The sequence below is a fragment of the Pygocentrus nattereri genome, chromosome 9, assembly GCF_015220715.1.
Source record: "Pygocentrus nattereri isolate fPygNat1 chromosome 9, fPygNat1.pri, whole genome shotgun sequence".
Classification (NCBI taxonomy): Eukaryota; Metazoa; Chordata; class Actinopteri; order Characiformes; family Serrasalmidae; genus Pygocentrus; species Pygocentrus nattereri.
The window spans coordinates 35,975,396-35,991,586 of record NC_051219.1 but is presented as its reverse complement, the minus strand read 5'-3'; the positions used below and the strand labels follow the sequence as shown (position 1 = coordinate 35,991,586).

Here is a 16,191-nt window from a genome sequence, read left to right as displayed (position 1 = left end):
ACTATAAACACTATGTGTTGACCCAGTGCTGAGTCTTACCCTATGTATTAACTTCTAAATTACTGTTTAATTAATTTATGAGTAATTTCCATCAAAGGCAGCAAATGAGAGACCCTCTATAGGGACCATAATATGAGCATGCTGTTGATGAAGTGCTAACCCTTTAACCCCTTTAAATGGCCAGGGCCCACCAGCAGGCCCAAAGTTTTACTACACACTTCTGTGAGCTAAGAGTAGCTCTGGCAGTTTGCGCTGAAATCCCTGTAGTTACTGAATAATAATAAGCCTGAGATTTTAATGGGTTAAATGTCCAGGACCTGCCAGTGGGTCCACACTCTCTTGTGGGACTCCTTTAGGGTCACACAGTTTATAACAAGTATAGATTTGTGTCTCTTGGAATACTTTAACACTGTGAGAAACACCTTTATTTACATTTTAGCTGATGCTTTAGAAATGAGCAAACATAGATTTATAGCTTATTAAACACAATAGGAATAATGGATTTGACATTCAGGATCTACAACACACTATATATGTGTCCCATATTAACACTGGTCCTTTACCTGAGCATGAGCATGGTTGAGTAGCAGCCCTAAAGTATTTATTGTTAATAACTTTATTATTTTTCCTCTTAAATGTAGACCAGTTTCGCCATGAAATCACTCAGACCTAACATTTCTGTTGGTTTTAGCACACTGTATATACATATATTTAAGAATTTGTTTATTTATGTGTTTATTCATTTATTTGTCTTTTTTATTCATTTGTCTGCATGTTTATGTTTATTTATGTATATATATATATATATATATATATATATATATATATATATATATATATATACATATATTAAAAACACAACAGCAATACCTTTAAAAACTAAAGTGTAACTAAAATAAACAAAGTTATATTCAAATAACACTTGTAGTTGTGGTCAGTTTAATCTGGTTTCTGATTGCTTATGTTTTTAACGCAGCATATCTTCTAAAACATCTCACATTTTGCCTTCTGTTAACAACACAGTGAATCAGTTTATTTGATCACAAACCTGTGAGTACCTTTTCACTGAAAAAATCACTGCATGTTAAACCAACACAAAAGCGACAATGCAAAGTGTTGCATTAAATCTTGTGAGCTAAATACTTCATTTTTTACAATGTGGAGTTGTATTTGATTTATTAAAGTCTGTTTTTCTAAAAATCAGCTACTTAGCCATTTTTAACAAAACCAAAGAAGCTCAGCAACACGTATGTGTGAGGAAACTATTTACAGGGGTGATAACTGCTCATAGCAAATACTGAGTGATATAAAGTATAAGCTCATGCGTGAGGTGTTTCTGGACGGCTAATTATTATTGTCCGTTTTGTTGGCTACTTAATATGTTACAATAGCATAATCTAGCATTGAATTACATTCCTTGAAAACATTCCTACAATGATTTCAGAGTTGGTAGCAGGTTGTTTTGGTTTGCTTTGGCCAATTGTTTTATTTTGTTATGGACAATTTACTACTAGCTCAGTTGTTCATGTAATAATCTAATGGAGAGATTATATTACATAGGATATAGAGGAGGTGCCTTTAGTCAACTTGGTAGAATGTTTATTTATTGTAGATTAAATTCATGAAACCTCACAAAGTACATTTTGTATCAGTCACAATTAATACATGTTCATTAACCTTGGTATGGATGTTGCTTGTGTAGAGTAGATGGTAGATCCTGTATTGACCTTCCTAAAGAATTCAGAGTCATATCATGTTGTGTCATGTTGTTGTACTGTTCATTTCAAGTTCTTTGAAAGATGATGTGTTGGAATATTTTAATGTTTGCTTTGGAGAAACACCTGTGACTCTGGAATGTGCATTGGAGTGTAATCCTAGCTATTGGGACTTGATTGTCACAGTAGTCATACCTTGTGTTAAACCTATAATAAATGACTATTAGGTCTGGATGTGCGTTTTAGACTAAGAGTTTAAATATATTACTAAAAACTACATTCCTATAAACTCTTAAAGTTCATTGCATGTTAAAGAGTAAAGATTGAAAAGAATTGTCTAAATTTTATGACTAGAAAAACATTTGAATAGAACATAGGAATGGAAACTGAAGTCTAATTTCCCAATTAATTTAGGCCATTTAATGTAATTCACATTTTTATTAAAAATATATAGACTAAATTCATCATGAGAGTGATAACCAATCCCCCAAAGACTACTCCCTCCATTACATCAGAAAATAGTGATGTACCAAGCTTGAACCAAGCTTGATACACCGTGGAACGTGGAACAGAGCAGAAGTTGATTTGAAGTGTTTTTGAAGCTTGAATTGATGCGACTCGTCATTATCCAAAACAAAACAAAAAAAAACATGTATCACCCCACAGCAGTGGCCTTTATATTGTGTGAAACTGTGGTGAATAGACCAATAGAAATGCTTCAGTATCACTGAGAAAAAACCCTCTTTACATTTACTTACATTAAAAGTTAGAATCAATTCTCCTTCTTCTGTACACTTGCTATTTTGGAGGTACATGATTTGAATGGACAGTGACAAAAATTTTGCTTTGCATTGTTATATTGTTATATATTTGAGTTGAATGAAACCAGTTAAACTGCTTGTTACAACATGAATTCTTTTTTTTACAATTAATTGGCAAAGCATGGTTTTACAGCAGTGATGAATCATGACTAAAACTCTGGCAAAACTGCTGTCCATTTCTGGCGCCCCACTGATTAGGCTGCCACTTGTATTCACTGTGAGCAATAGATCTAGGGCTTCCAGAAAAAATAGAGTTATTTTTTTCTCTCACAAAATTGGTTAAAAACACCCATTGGAAATAAAAAACAGAACTGGCTGATTCCAACCTATTAGGACTTTTAAGCTCTTGAAGTTCTAACCAATAGGAGAGCTTGCTTAGCTAAGTCTACCTACACACAAAGGTTGAAAAACAATTCCTGATAGGCCAGTTTTGCTGGCCAGTTTAAGAATCATAGCCTTTTGTTTCCATCTAAGACTTAACAATGAATTAAAATTAGTACTGTAAAAGTAACAGAATTTCAGCACTAGCATGATTCTATTGAATAAAATAATTACTACATGTATGCATTTTTTGGTACCCTGAAGTCATTCGGCCTTCTCCAAAGGTTCCCCTTTGTTTTACAGTGTACTTAACCACTAGACTGTAGGCCTAAATTGCATTATATTAGGGGTGAGGTCAACAATTACATAGGCCATCACTTGCCCAAGGTTAGTCTCTCTGGCAACCAAAGAGAGATCCAGCAACAAGGATTTATTGACTGTAGGACTGTAGAACTGCCAATATTTTTGCCTTCTCTGTGTGTGTGTGACATCATGCTGCTTAGCAAGGTACAACAAAAAAGATACAAGCTTTGTGAGTTGTGTATTAGCCTGATTAGTCTGCAGTAGCTAAAATTGGCATAATCCATTTTTCTGTAACCGTGGATTATATAAATAGTCCTGTAAATATATTTTATTGGCTAATTGAAGTGTATCCTGTAATCCATGTCAGTGTCTGGATGGAATTCATAGTATTTACAGACAATGCAGGAATCAAATGTGTTTGATTATACCTTGTGTTTACATCATTGTGACATACTCAGGTAAGACTTTATTTTGATTATTTCCATACTTTAACTTATTGTTTATACACTGTTTTTGTAAATTGCTCTTATCTCTCCTTACTCCTCACTACTTACTATTCACACTGAATGCATTTAGGTAGATGTTCTAGCTCTCGCTACAACAACATATGTGACCTAAAACACTGAGCAAGCTCTTGATTTACAGAAAAACATTAGAGACTGAGATTAGAGACAGAGATAAAGTCTAGTCTGTCAGAGCAGTTTAGATTTCCTGCAAAACCGACAATGAAATGAAAAGCGAATGTGTTGCTTATTCTGAGTGGGTGGCTGGCACTCTCATTACTAAATGCAAGAGCGATAAAGGATGAGCACGCAGATGTAAACTGTTTTTTGAGGTGGGTGCTGAAAAGTTCAGGGGAACCCTTTCCTGAACCTAGTCTGTGGGATGTGCGCCACTATCATCTGTAGGATCAGGGCAACCCCTTTTTCGTAAATCTTGCTCTTTGACTATATGCAGAGGAAACTGTGACTCACTCTCACTCATGATTCTGAAGAAGTTGGTAGGCGTGAGTGGGGAGGGGTATCCCCCATAGGGGATCCTCACACATGGGGTTTCAGGGATCTCCTACAGATACACAATAATCTATCAGAACCTTCTGACCTTTACATTTTTCCAACCTTCTTTTGATGTGTGTTTGTGGAGGCATTGTTGCCTTCCTGAATTTCGTTGAGTCTGATAAGTTCCAGCAGATCAGGATCTCCGAGACGTTTCAATACCTTTGGTTCATTTCAAGCATCAGTGGACAGAAGAGGCAGCAACTGAAGCTAGAAGAAGACCCCAAGTCTGAACTTGCTCAAAGAGTAGCCAGTACTGTATGGATACTGTAAAACAGCTCAGTGATCACAACACAGCTCGGCATGAGACACAAAGCCTGAGTAACCCTGACCTTTTATACTGAAACACTGGATATGCAAATAGTCTACACTTTTTAGTCATGGTGTATCTGCAAGGATCCCCCGCAGTGCCACAGTCTAATGTTATTGTGCTAAATTATCATGTTAAGGAGAGAAATTCAAAATAGATTATGGGGCAGTTTTTTATTGCTTGAGGATGCAGTAACTGGCATGCCAACAAACAAACACTGGCACATTTTTGAGTAAATAATTTGTATATTCATGATTTACATTGTGATAATGACATAATAATGTCATTTCAGAGTAAATTCTGCTGCAAAACCAATAATATACTTCAGCTTTACTGGTTATGAATGTATCTGGAGGTGGTAGTTGCTGTTAGCTCCAGGCATTACATTGTACAAAAGCAACTTCTGCTAAAACTCTCTCAGTTTCAATGTGGCTTAAAATAATGAGCCTTTCATGAGCCTTTCATTATAGAAAACCCTCCAGTTTGAAGGACACAACTAAAATGCGACACACAGTAAATACATTGTTTAAAAAAAAAAGAGGCAAAACAACTTGAAATTGGCGGTTATTCTGTAGTTTGTTTAGCAAATCTGCTAGCTAGCTAGTAAAACAGCTACTCCAGCAAATTCATTGGGAATTTTTATTGTGGATTTACTAAACTTTAAGCTAGATCACCTGACACCTTCAGCTAGATTAGCTATTCTTTTCCAAACCTTCTCTTTCCCAATATTACGTGTGCTTTCCCTGTTCATTTTGCTGTAGTTATTAGTCAAACCTGCAATGGCGTTCTCCTGCGACTTGCAGTAGCATCAGGTTCAATATGGGGGTCATTCTACAGAAACGTCCACTTTTCTGTCTCTCCATAGGTGTCACTGGTGTTACCAGTCCTCACTGGTGTTACACAGAAGAAAAGTAACACCAGTGACATTTTTCATGAGAAATGCATTTTATAAAAACGCTGCTACAGAGCATCAAACCACATTTTTACCAGTCATGGAACATCCACTGAAATATGAAATTTAATCCATTTGTACTCTATTTTTTCACAATTACCTATGAATAAAGTAGGTCACACCAGTGACTTCAACTAAAAGCTTCATATAAAACCACGAGTTAAATAAGAACATTTCTGTTAACTGAAAAGACACAGTGGACTCCTCACATGCTTTTTGTCATAGATCATTAGAACATAGACAAAAGGAAGTCAAGTGATGTCATCAGTGTGATTTTTATTCCAAAATAAGAGATTTTTTAACTCAGTAACACCAGTGACACTCTTGGGGACCACAACTTTCATTATATATTTTAGAATATTATTTAGCATTTGTTTTCTTTATGTCATTTAATTCATGTATTTCATAGTTAGGCATGGATTGTAGTTAAAATTGCAGGAAATGTTATTTTATTTATTTATTTTTTACCTCAAAATATGGCCTCACCCTTTAAACATGACTGTGAGGTGCTATGCATATTCTATATAATTGATTTACAAAACAATATTGCTGAAGTGATGCTCAAGGTTTATTTGTTAAAATAACTTATTGTTTAATTCTAAAATATAAATAAATTGTAGTGTATCTGTAAATGCTCTCTCAGTCTCAGTCTGGTGGACAGTACAAAGCACTGCATGGATTAAATGTGGTTTAAAAACAACTTTAAACAGCTGCCTAGCATGGAGTTTGACCAGTGAGTATGCTAACTAGCGCAATAGCCAATTTAGTTAAAGTTTTCAGCTAATCCAGCTGAAGTTTAAGTCAGTTCTCAGTAAATGTGATTTGTAATTTGTTTAACGCTTCAGCTAGATTGGCTGACAACAGGTATGCTAGCAGGTATGCTAACAGCTAACAGGTATGCTAACAGCTAGCATACCTGCTATAAAAAGCTACAGGTTAGCCAGATGTTCCAGGCTGTTTCCTGTTAAAATACTGCCTTTACAGCATGTAGTGCTTTGTTTTTGCCCCTCAGACTGAAGTTTGACTGCGCTTGAGCTTAGCAACATTGAGAGAACATTTATCTTTTATTTTTTTCCCCGTTTTTTTTTTACAAATTTTACGAATTTGAAAGTCTTCAAGTCACGATTCAGTCATCATGCGACTCGAGTCCCCATCTGTCATTTGTGACAATTCTGTGTATTTATTTATTTATGTTTCAAAAACATTCATCAGCGTGACTTTATAATATCTCCAGTGAATGAATGAATAAATGAACGAACGAATGACCCATTGACCAATGCGAGCAATTCAAGTTATGACAATTACGCTTTCGTTCATTTTTCCAAAAAATATGCTGTTTTGTCTACTGGTGCAATGTTTGCTTCAAACTAACATGCTTAGTGTCGCAGACAGCATTGTAGGCCACACCACATCTCCAAAAGTATGTAGACACCTGCTCATGCAAGGAACATTGCTGTGAGGATTTGATTGCATTCGGCCACAAGAACAGCGGGGTCAGGTACTCCTGTTGGCACTTCCATCCCATTGGATGGAGCTCCATCACATTTAGGAAATGCAGTTCCATTGTTCCACAGCCCAATGCTGGGGGCTTTATACCCCTCTAGCTGGCACATGACATTAAGTTTGGTGACCTTAGGCTCATGTGTGGCTGCTCCAGAAAGTCCCATTAACATTAACAGTGCTTTTCCATGAAGATTATACAAGCTGCGCACCTTTAATTAGCAAAATTTACTTATCATACAAGCCGTCTGGATACTTTTGGACTTGTTGTAACCAGCAACAGTCATCTCAGTGCTTAGAAAACTCGGTAGATGAAAAAAAATGCTGAGAGGCAGAGATAAACCGACGTGAGCGCTGCTGAAAAGTAGGCTGTTCTTCAGATGTGCACGGCGGCGACTGGAAATTGTTACGCAAATCCGTCCGTCGCGAGCCCCCTTTGCCTTTCCGCGCTCGCGCTGCCTCCGCTGTTTAAATGGGCCAAGTTAGAGAAGCGGCGGAGAGTGCAAATCTTGTTTGGTCTGGGTCTAACTAAAGCGTGACTTTAACGGTATACACAGGGTTAAAGGAGAAGTGGGGAAAAGCGAGCGTCCCATTAGCTCCAGACGTCCTTGTTGCACGCAAATAGTTAAAATAAGGGTCTGAAGGGGGACATTTGTTGTTCTTCAGTCCCGTCAAAAAGTAAGAACTTTTTTAACAGATCTGTCAGCATGTGTATTTTTTGAACCCTCTTGATTGCGTGGGCTGCGGTACAAGGCACAAATATTAGTCTAGGCTATGAACAGACAGCAGCGTTAGCCTCTAAAGTTGAGTGGCTCTGTGCTGATAAGCGCCGTGTCGACTAGAGTGGGCGAGTTGAGGCTTTGAATGAAAGTTGCCAGTTCTCGCTCGGAGGAGTGAGCGCAGCAGCGGGAGCCGTCGCGGGGATCCAATGAGCCGTCAGCAATGTCCGCGCCGCCGACGATATGGCTGGTACTAGCCGCGCGAGTCCGACGGGCCAGGAGGAGCGCGCGAGCGGCGCAGTGAGAGCGGACGTCGCCCGCGCGAGCGCTAGCTCTACCTCTAGCTCTAGCTCAAGCTCCAGTTCGGAGGGCGCTGCTGCGTGGTGGCACGCGCGTGAGCGTGCACCCACACCTTCAAGCCCGAGCGCCGCCGCCGCCGCCGCCGACAACAACAACAACAACAACAACAACAACAGCAGCAGCAGCAGCAGCGAGGGAGACGAGGACATGCCCGCCGTGAAGAGGGAGCGCGCGGACGGCGACGACATGGCGCTGACCGCCTACCACCGGCAGCCCGGCTACGCGGCGCCTCTGAACGCCGCCGCGCTGCCCGTGGTCACCCCGCACCCGCCGCCGTACGAGCGCGTGCTGGCGCAGCAGCGCGCATACTTGGGACTGCACGACGCCGCCGCCGCCGCCGCCGCTCATGCCGCAGCCGCCGCGGCCGCCGCCGCCGCGCTCCACCGGCCGCACGCGGACGACCTCATGCTCGAGAGGTTCTCGTCGGTGCCCGACTTCCAGCCGTTCTTCGACAGCGGCGAGCCGTGCATCGAGGTGGAGTGCGGCGAGAACAAGGCGCTGCTCTACATCAGCAAGCTGTGCCAGGGCAGCAAGGGACCCTCCATCAAGTACAGGGGCGAGTGGCTCACCCCTAACGAGTTCCAGTTCGTCAGCGGCAGGGAGACCGCCAAGGACTGGAAGAGGAGCATCAGGCACAAAGGTGAGGCGAACGTCAGCGTGGACGCGCGTAATCTGCCGTAGTTTTGCGAGTTGACTTGGTCACGCTGTTTTGGAGCGATCCACTCACTTGGCGAGGGCTCGCTCTGTCTCGGGGAAGGCTTTGCTCTGCCAGGTCAGTGTGTTTCTGAGTGCTTTCACTGCTCTTAAGGCTTTAACATGATGTCTGTAGACTTTTGACTAGGACGGGCTCCTCGTATGGCATCAGAAACTCTGTGTTATTCGCTCAGAACGGGTTACTGGGCACCGGTGCAGCCGCGTTGGGGAGTTTTTGCTGAAAGCTGCGTAAAGAGAAAAGCACATGCAGCTGCTTTTTTGCCCCATTCACTCTCGGGAGCGCAGAGGCTGAGCGCTGTTTTGGGGAGGGAGCTGAACTCGGCTGCGTAATTTGGCGACGCTGGTGGAGCTGAACTGGAGTGGGAATCAGATACACTGCGTTTGGTAAGGCTGGTTGTGGTTGGCGCTTGGTGAGAGATGTCCGCGTGGAAACCAAAGCACAGGGACTTGGAAAGTTGGCGTTAAGCGGAGTGTAGAGGGGAGTGAGTGTCTAAAGGCACAGTTGCGTGGTTAGAAGCAGCAGGTAGGAGTGATTTCATTCGATCTGGACAGGTTGGTCATATCGGTAGTTGCTCGAGTCAGTGGAGCAGTGGGGACTCTGAGGTGCTGTGCTGGATAGTAAGTCTGAGTTATGGACGATTTTTGTGTGTTTTTCTGGCTCAGATGTCGTTGGTATTAGACTTTTAACTGGTGTTGAATGGGTCTCTATGTGAAATGCATTGCGTCAGATGATGCTGAAGACTGGAGCACTAAGCTTTTTAATGGAAAGGAGAATTTGTTCAGTTTCTGTTGGGTGCTTTGGGCATAAATGAGCCAGTGAAGGAGACTGTTTACCACTAACCAGCTCTCTGTCTTACAGGGGTGCATTTTGCACTTTTTATTTACATTCTAATAATAGTTTTAGGACTGTAAGCGTAAACTGTAGTGAGGGTGGGGTGTGAACTGTTTTAAGAGAGGCTGATTTTAAAGTAGCTTTGGGTTAGAGATATATTGCCCCCTTAATGGACTGCTTTCCTCAAGATTATTTATTTATTTGTTGTGGTTTATTTTTATTTATTTATTTATAACTATATAATCAAAGTCTAACTTGATATATATATATATATATATATATATATATATATATATATATATATATATATATAAACATATATAATTTTACAGGAGAAGGAAAAAGGTACTTCACTTTTAATGTAAGTCAATGGAACCAGACATTGTTCCAAGTAATTTTGGGCCATTTTTTGGCCTATTCATCATAAAATTCTCACACAATATAAAATACAGTAGGTATTTTCAAATTATATTCAAAACTGAAAAATGACAAACTTGTTCATATGAGGTTTTGGCCCGACAGCAGCGGTATATATAGAAATAATGGCAAAGGCTCTGTATCCCCCTCTGTCTTTTAGGAAGTTCAAAAACACTGTTTTTGTATTTGTCACAGGGAAAAGTCTGAAGACACTTATGTCCAAAGGAATCTTACAGGTGCATCCTCCAATCTGTGACTGCCCTGGGTGTCGAATTTCATCTCCTGTGGTAAGGCTCTAAGCTTTTCTGTTGTGCCTTATAACTTGTTCTCATTTTATTGTTGTTTTTGTGTAAATAGTTTCGTACTGAACAGTTGTATTGAAACAGCCATTTCAAATTGAGTTTTTAGAATGACCAGTGCACCAAAGTTGAAAGTTATAAAAAAAACAGAGACTTTTAAAAGTGATAAACCACATGGAGGTCTAGCTACTTGTCATCTACAGTGTCAAGGTTACATCCCAAAAGAAAATTAGAACTGGGTGCAGGGAAAGGTGAAGCGTCTAGAATTGGGGGTTGGGTTTGCTAAAGTTCCACAGTTCCTGCATGAACTCTGTATTGCACGGTGATGGCTTCATGAAAGTGAATTGTGTGGTGTGGCTGAAATGTGTTGCTAGTAGGCCTCTAGCAGTCACAAAAGAGTTAAATAAACTTGTAGGAGCTTCAGTTATAGCACTTTTTAGTTATTTTGTATGCCTGAATTGCTGTATGATTACATTTGTTAGCAGGTTAGATCAGGGTAGGGCTACTCCTCATTTTAATGCTAACTTTCTAACAAGCCAATCAGGAAAATAATGATGTTTAATTGAACATTCAGAGGAACCCATTAGAAAGCTTCACCGTCCTAGAGTCAGTCACCCAAAAGAAGGGCTGGATGTGATGTAACCCTGTTTAAAAATGCACAGTTTGGAGATGAATCTTGTAAAAAAGAGTTTGAAAAGTAGTTTTCAGTCAGAAAAGTGTCAGCGAAGGACGCTTGCTGCTAAGGAACGAAAAAAAAAAAACACATTTCTTCACCAACGTTTATTCAGTTTCCATCCCACGAACGCAGCTTGGTGATTAAACAGACGCAGATCATATCCTGAAGTTAATCAGTAATGTGAATGGCTAACTTATTGGCTTCAAGGCCACTTCCATATCTCTTTGTTCTCATCTGCTAATATCGCCTAGCTTCTTTAAAAGTTAGCTTGCCGCTCAGCGTCTATGTAAGTGGGCGACTGCATTTTGCATGTATGGGTTGGTATGCATGTGTGTGCGTGAAGGAGTGGGTGTGCCTGGATGTGTGGGTGTGGGCGTGTGGGCGACTGCCTGGTTCTAAGGCGGCTGAATCTGTCCACACAGGTGCTGTGTTTTTATCTGAAGTGAGCGCATCTGTCGTCGCCTCTAACGGTTAATCTGGAGGGAAGGGTGTAAGAGGCTTACTGAGCTACTGAGCGTGGCTACTGGTGATTACTGGGTGTGCGGCACGCAAGGCAAAGACGGTTTAGATAAGCTGGAGGTGTTTGAGTGATACAGGTAAAGTTGTGATGAGCGCCACAGCCAGAACTGGAGATAAACACCTATGGCTTAGTTGTGTGGAGCCTGGATATTATCTAAAGGCATTGGTGGCTCATAGATAGTGATTTCAGAAGCGACGCTGAGGAGGCTGTCTGATAATTGTTTTTGTCTGATCAGTCTCTCTAGCAAATGTAAACTTTGATTCAATGCTGCTATGCTAACTAGCCCAAATCAATGGGCATAATTGGTAAAAATCAAGCTTAACTACTTGGGCAGACCTGTTAGATGTAGGTTAGGCTTAGGAAATAAATTTCTACTTATATGTGAAAGCTGTATTGGTGGTACTTTATATTTTAAAACTTTTTAGCTTAAACTCCAACCCTATTCCTGACATGGCCAAAGAAGATTCAGAATCTAAAGATATGCAAAGCGAACCGTACATTCTGAGTCATATGGCATGCACTGCTCACGCAAGCATGGGTTACAGTCCTAGTTTTCGGCTAAAAAGTAACCAATGCTAGGCCTGGTCTGAATCTCTTCGTTGTATGTTTCCATTGCTTACATGTGAAGAGTGTCATAAGACTCAGGATGTTTGATTTAGTATGTTTTCCATGTGTATCATTAAGTTATGTATCATCATATTGCTGTGCTGTCAGTGGGGTTAAATATTTGCTACTGTCTGTAGGCTGTGCATACTTATGAAGATGTTTTAAAATGTTATTACAAGTCTGGAAAAGTCTGGCTGGCTCAAACCTGATGTTTGACTTTGAAAAGAGAATGAAGCTCATCATATCCAGATTAAGTACTATGTGTCCTTTTTCGCATAGTATAAGGAGAAACTTGTTACATAACAGTTTTTGCAATAACTTTGAGTATATGCTAATAACTTCAAATGAAAAAATGCTGTCCTTTTATGAATGAGGCATTTGAGAGGTCTTCAAAATAAAGGTTCCTAAAAGCACTGGGGGAACCCTTGGGGCCACTCAGACTTCAGAGCAAGCTTACTGATGTTTGGAAAAACATGTCTGTAATTTTAATGATATTTAATAGAGTATACATGAAATGTGTTTAAATGTTGCAGATATTGCAGTAATATTCTTGTTTCATTATTAGGTTTTTACTGCAAAGGGTTAAAATCTTGGAAACTGTGCTGTCAGGATTTTTTCTCTGTGGTGTCTAGGTAGATACAGCCAGGCGAGCTAATTACATTGGTTCGGCCTTCAGGAGCTGAACTAAAGGCCTAAAGTGATAAAGATTAATGATGCGTTAACATGTTAGTGATAGATGGGCAATGACAAAGTGGATATTGCATTGTTTTCAGCAGAGTCTCAATGGAAAAGCACAACATTTTGTAAAGAGTTTAATTTTCCCAACTTTTGCCCCCAACCACAGAGAGCAAATAAATCAGATGTTGACTTTTTTTGGGCGCTACAGATGCCAAACGTCTCATTGTTGAATTCCAGACAGAAAATGAAAGACTACAGAGCATCAGCTCTTTTTCCATGTTAAATAAACAATCTATATCAACGCAAACACGTGAACGCAGCACAACAACTAACATAATGACTAACTGACGGTGGAATCGACCCAGTTACGTAACTCACTGAATATGTGTGTTAGTCTAACCAGAGTTCAGTTACATGTTATGATAGGACTCTTTACTGTAAGACTCTGCAAAACTGCAACATACAAGGTAAAATATGTGTTAATGTCTGTGAAAAGCTTCAGATAAAACACACTGAAGGGAAATTGAAATAAAGATTCTTTAAGGAAACCCCTTTTTCACCTTTATTATTAAGAGAGTTCCATCTCTCTAAACTCTTAATTCTTTTGGTACCGAGATTTTTATGAGCACAGTGTCTAGGTTATGTGATAACTTGCTTTGCTGGCAGTGGTGTTTGCTGTGTGGAGCTGTGGAAGGCCCCTTAGAGCGTTTGTTCTCCCCTCACCCCTCCTTTTTCCCGTAAGCGTGACGCTGGTTTGTGAGAGGGAGAGGTGTGGACGCGGAGGGCAGGCTGCCGAGCTCGCCTCGCCTGGCTCCACACGCACACCCTCCTTCCCCCTTAAGGGCAAGACATACACACACAGGCGTTCTCAGTGAGATAACAAGGCACTATCCTCTACACACTCTCTCTCTCTCTCTCTCTCTCTCTCTCTCTCTCTCTCTCTCTTTATTACTGTCTCATAAACACAGACACGTGTCAGATAAAAACATTCATACATGCACAAAGTACTACTTCAGTCATAGGCTTCACACTTTGAAACCTTTTCCTTAACGGCTTCACTATAAATCTGTCGAACCACTGCACTGCTGATACTAGTTTAAAATTTTTTGTTGAAGAATTAACGATGGTTAATACATTTTTACAACAATATTTTTTGTCATTATGTAAACCATTTTATGTAATGCATTGCATAATGAAGCATGCAGTTGTTCAGTGTAAATACTGACGATACCCACCGTATGCCCAGAAAAGTATTAAATGTGCTGTAACTTTATGCAATATGTCATTTTCTCCAATATGTTAAACTTGGCAAATAAACAGGAATTGTGCATCAAAATGTACAGATGTGTGTTCTCCATTGAGAATCTGTAACGTCTTTTCAGTTTGAGGCAACTACATGTTAATGTTTCCATTTTCCGTTCATTAGATTGCATTTTATGTTATAAAAGCACAGTATTTAATAATAATATGTTAATAATGTTTTAGCTGTGAGCTAATGTGTGCCTTTTCCCTGCTCTTGTTATTTAGGTAAAGAGGAGACAGGTCTGCCCTCATTTTGTGCTGCTTGTTTAATTTTTGTTGTCTGTCATGCAATATAATCAGTCTGAAAACTGCTGTCTGTTTACTGTACTGCTCAAGACCCATATTGAATTTAGATACTTTCAGTTGAAAGACTGAATGATGCTCTCCTACCTAAATATTAGAGGGTTTCAGACAATAAAGGCCATACATTCTACATTTCTCTTCATTTTTTCAGTGAAGAAATTGTGTTTGTTATTTCGGTGGTGATGATTTTTTGGGTGGTTTATGTATCAAACAAAGCCATAATTCATTGTTACAACTTATTTGTATGTCTTATAAAACAGGCCTTTTTGGTTACTGTGCCTTTAAGACTGATACATTTAAAACACCCCTTTTCTGATATGCTGGCCTGTGTTGTTTCTCTTTTAGAAAGCCATCAAGGCTGAAACACTCCTTAGAACCCACAGGATTGGGGCTACTCCTATAGGCTAAAATGGAATTTTCCATGACATTGAACTTTTAAAATATCCAAATGCATCTTAACACCCACCCAAAGACTGGATTCAACAACAACTAACAACAACTAACAATAACTTCTTTAGATTTCTTATGAGAACCTTTAGGCCCGCTCTGCATTTGTTTAGTAGACCTAAGTCCTATGTGTAAGTGAATTTGAAGCCAGGTTGTATTTAGCTTCTCAATTATAGATTCATTTTACAGTGTAAAGCCTTGACTTTGTGTCATATCTCAGCCTAGTATACTGTAGACAGGGTATTGTTGTTTCATTATTGCTTCACTAGAATGACTCTTGACCTTTTGCCTTTTCTGCTATTTCTTATGAAGTATAACTTCAAAAATCAAAAATGTCAATACTTCTTAGAGCAGTATAGTTCTTAACAGAGATTTGAAACCTTACATATGTGCCATTGTCTGTCGGTTTTGGTACAATAATGCAGCGGTGACTAAAATTTCAATCTCCTGCAGCTCGCAGCAGCATCAAGTTCAACGTGGTTTCAAATAAGGTGCCTTTCATTACAGAAACACTTTCAGTCATATGGACAGAATGAAACGCCACATGCAGTAAATGGCAGGTTTAAAGGATAGAGGGAAAATGACCTGACACTAGAGCTGGATGATATGGCAGAAATCTAATATCATGATGCTGCACTTTCACAATATTTTTTCAGACATTTGGTCAGTTGGAACGGGGATGTTTTTTTTAATTACTATGAATTCAAGGACTTTTATTCGATGTTTAGCATACTGTGTTGCACTGATCTCAGTTAACCCCTTAAAATCCCAAGCTTATTACCTACTAAGTCTTATTATTCAGTAACTACAGGGACTTCAGTGCAAACTAGCTGCGCTACTCTTTATCAAAGTGTGTAATAAGACTTTGGGCCTGTTAGCGGGCCTTGACAATTTAACAGATTAAAGGGGATTTATTTTACTCTCTTTATAATGTAACATGCAGTTGGTCAGTGCTCTACTACTAATGATATCCACAGTATACCCAGAACGCCGTATGGTGACATAATATATCATTATAATCATAAAGATTATGATATTGCATCAACACATTCTCTACAGGAGACAGATTAGAGTATGGAAGTTTGCTACTTTTAGTGTACAATTTCTGTTTCTAGCATACTGTATCGCATTGTGACATTACTTTTCATGATAACAGTATGTATTGTCTTATTTCCCAGCTTTGCTTGGAACAGCAAGTAGTTCAGAGAACGGGTATACTGGCTAGCACAATAGCTAATTTAGCTAAAGTAGCCAGCTAATTAGCTGAAGTTTTCATATGTTGCTGATCACATTTCTTTAAAACGTACTAAAACTTAAACTGGGCAAGCATTTATGCTAGCT

General features: G+C 39.6%; 1 protein-coding gene across 3 annotated transcripts in view; it reads left to right on the top strand.

Annotated features, from left to right (window-relative positions):
- Positions 1–7,446: 7,446 nt before the first annotated feature.
- samd11 (sterile alpha motif domain containing 11) overlaps positions 7,447–16,191 on the top strand; it is an 87,267-nt gene continuing 78,522 nt past the window's right edge. The window contains exons 1-2 of one of the 3 annotated variants that reach the window (XM_017709322.2): positions 7,447–8,696; positions 10,215–10,306. In XM_017709322.2, coding sequence (XP_017564811.2) covers positions 7,940–8,696; positions 10,215–10,306 — 849 coding nt within the window. In that variant the 5' untranslated portion in view covers positions 7,447–7,939. The remainder of the gene's footprint in view (positions 8,697–10,214; positions 10,307–16,191) is intronic. The other 2 variants (XM_017709327.2, XM_017709312.2) reach the window with 2 other exon arrangements.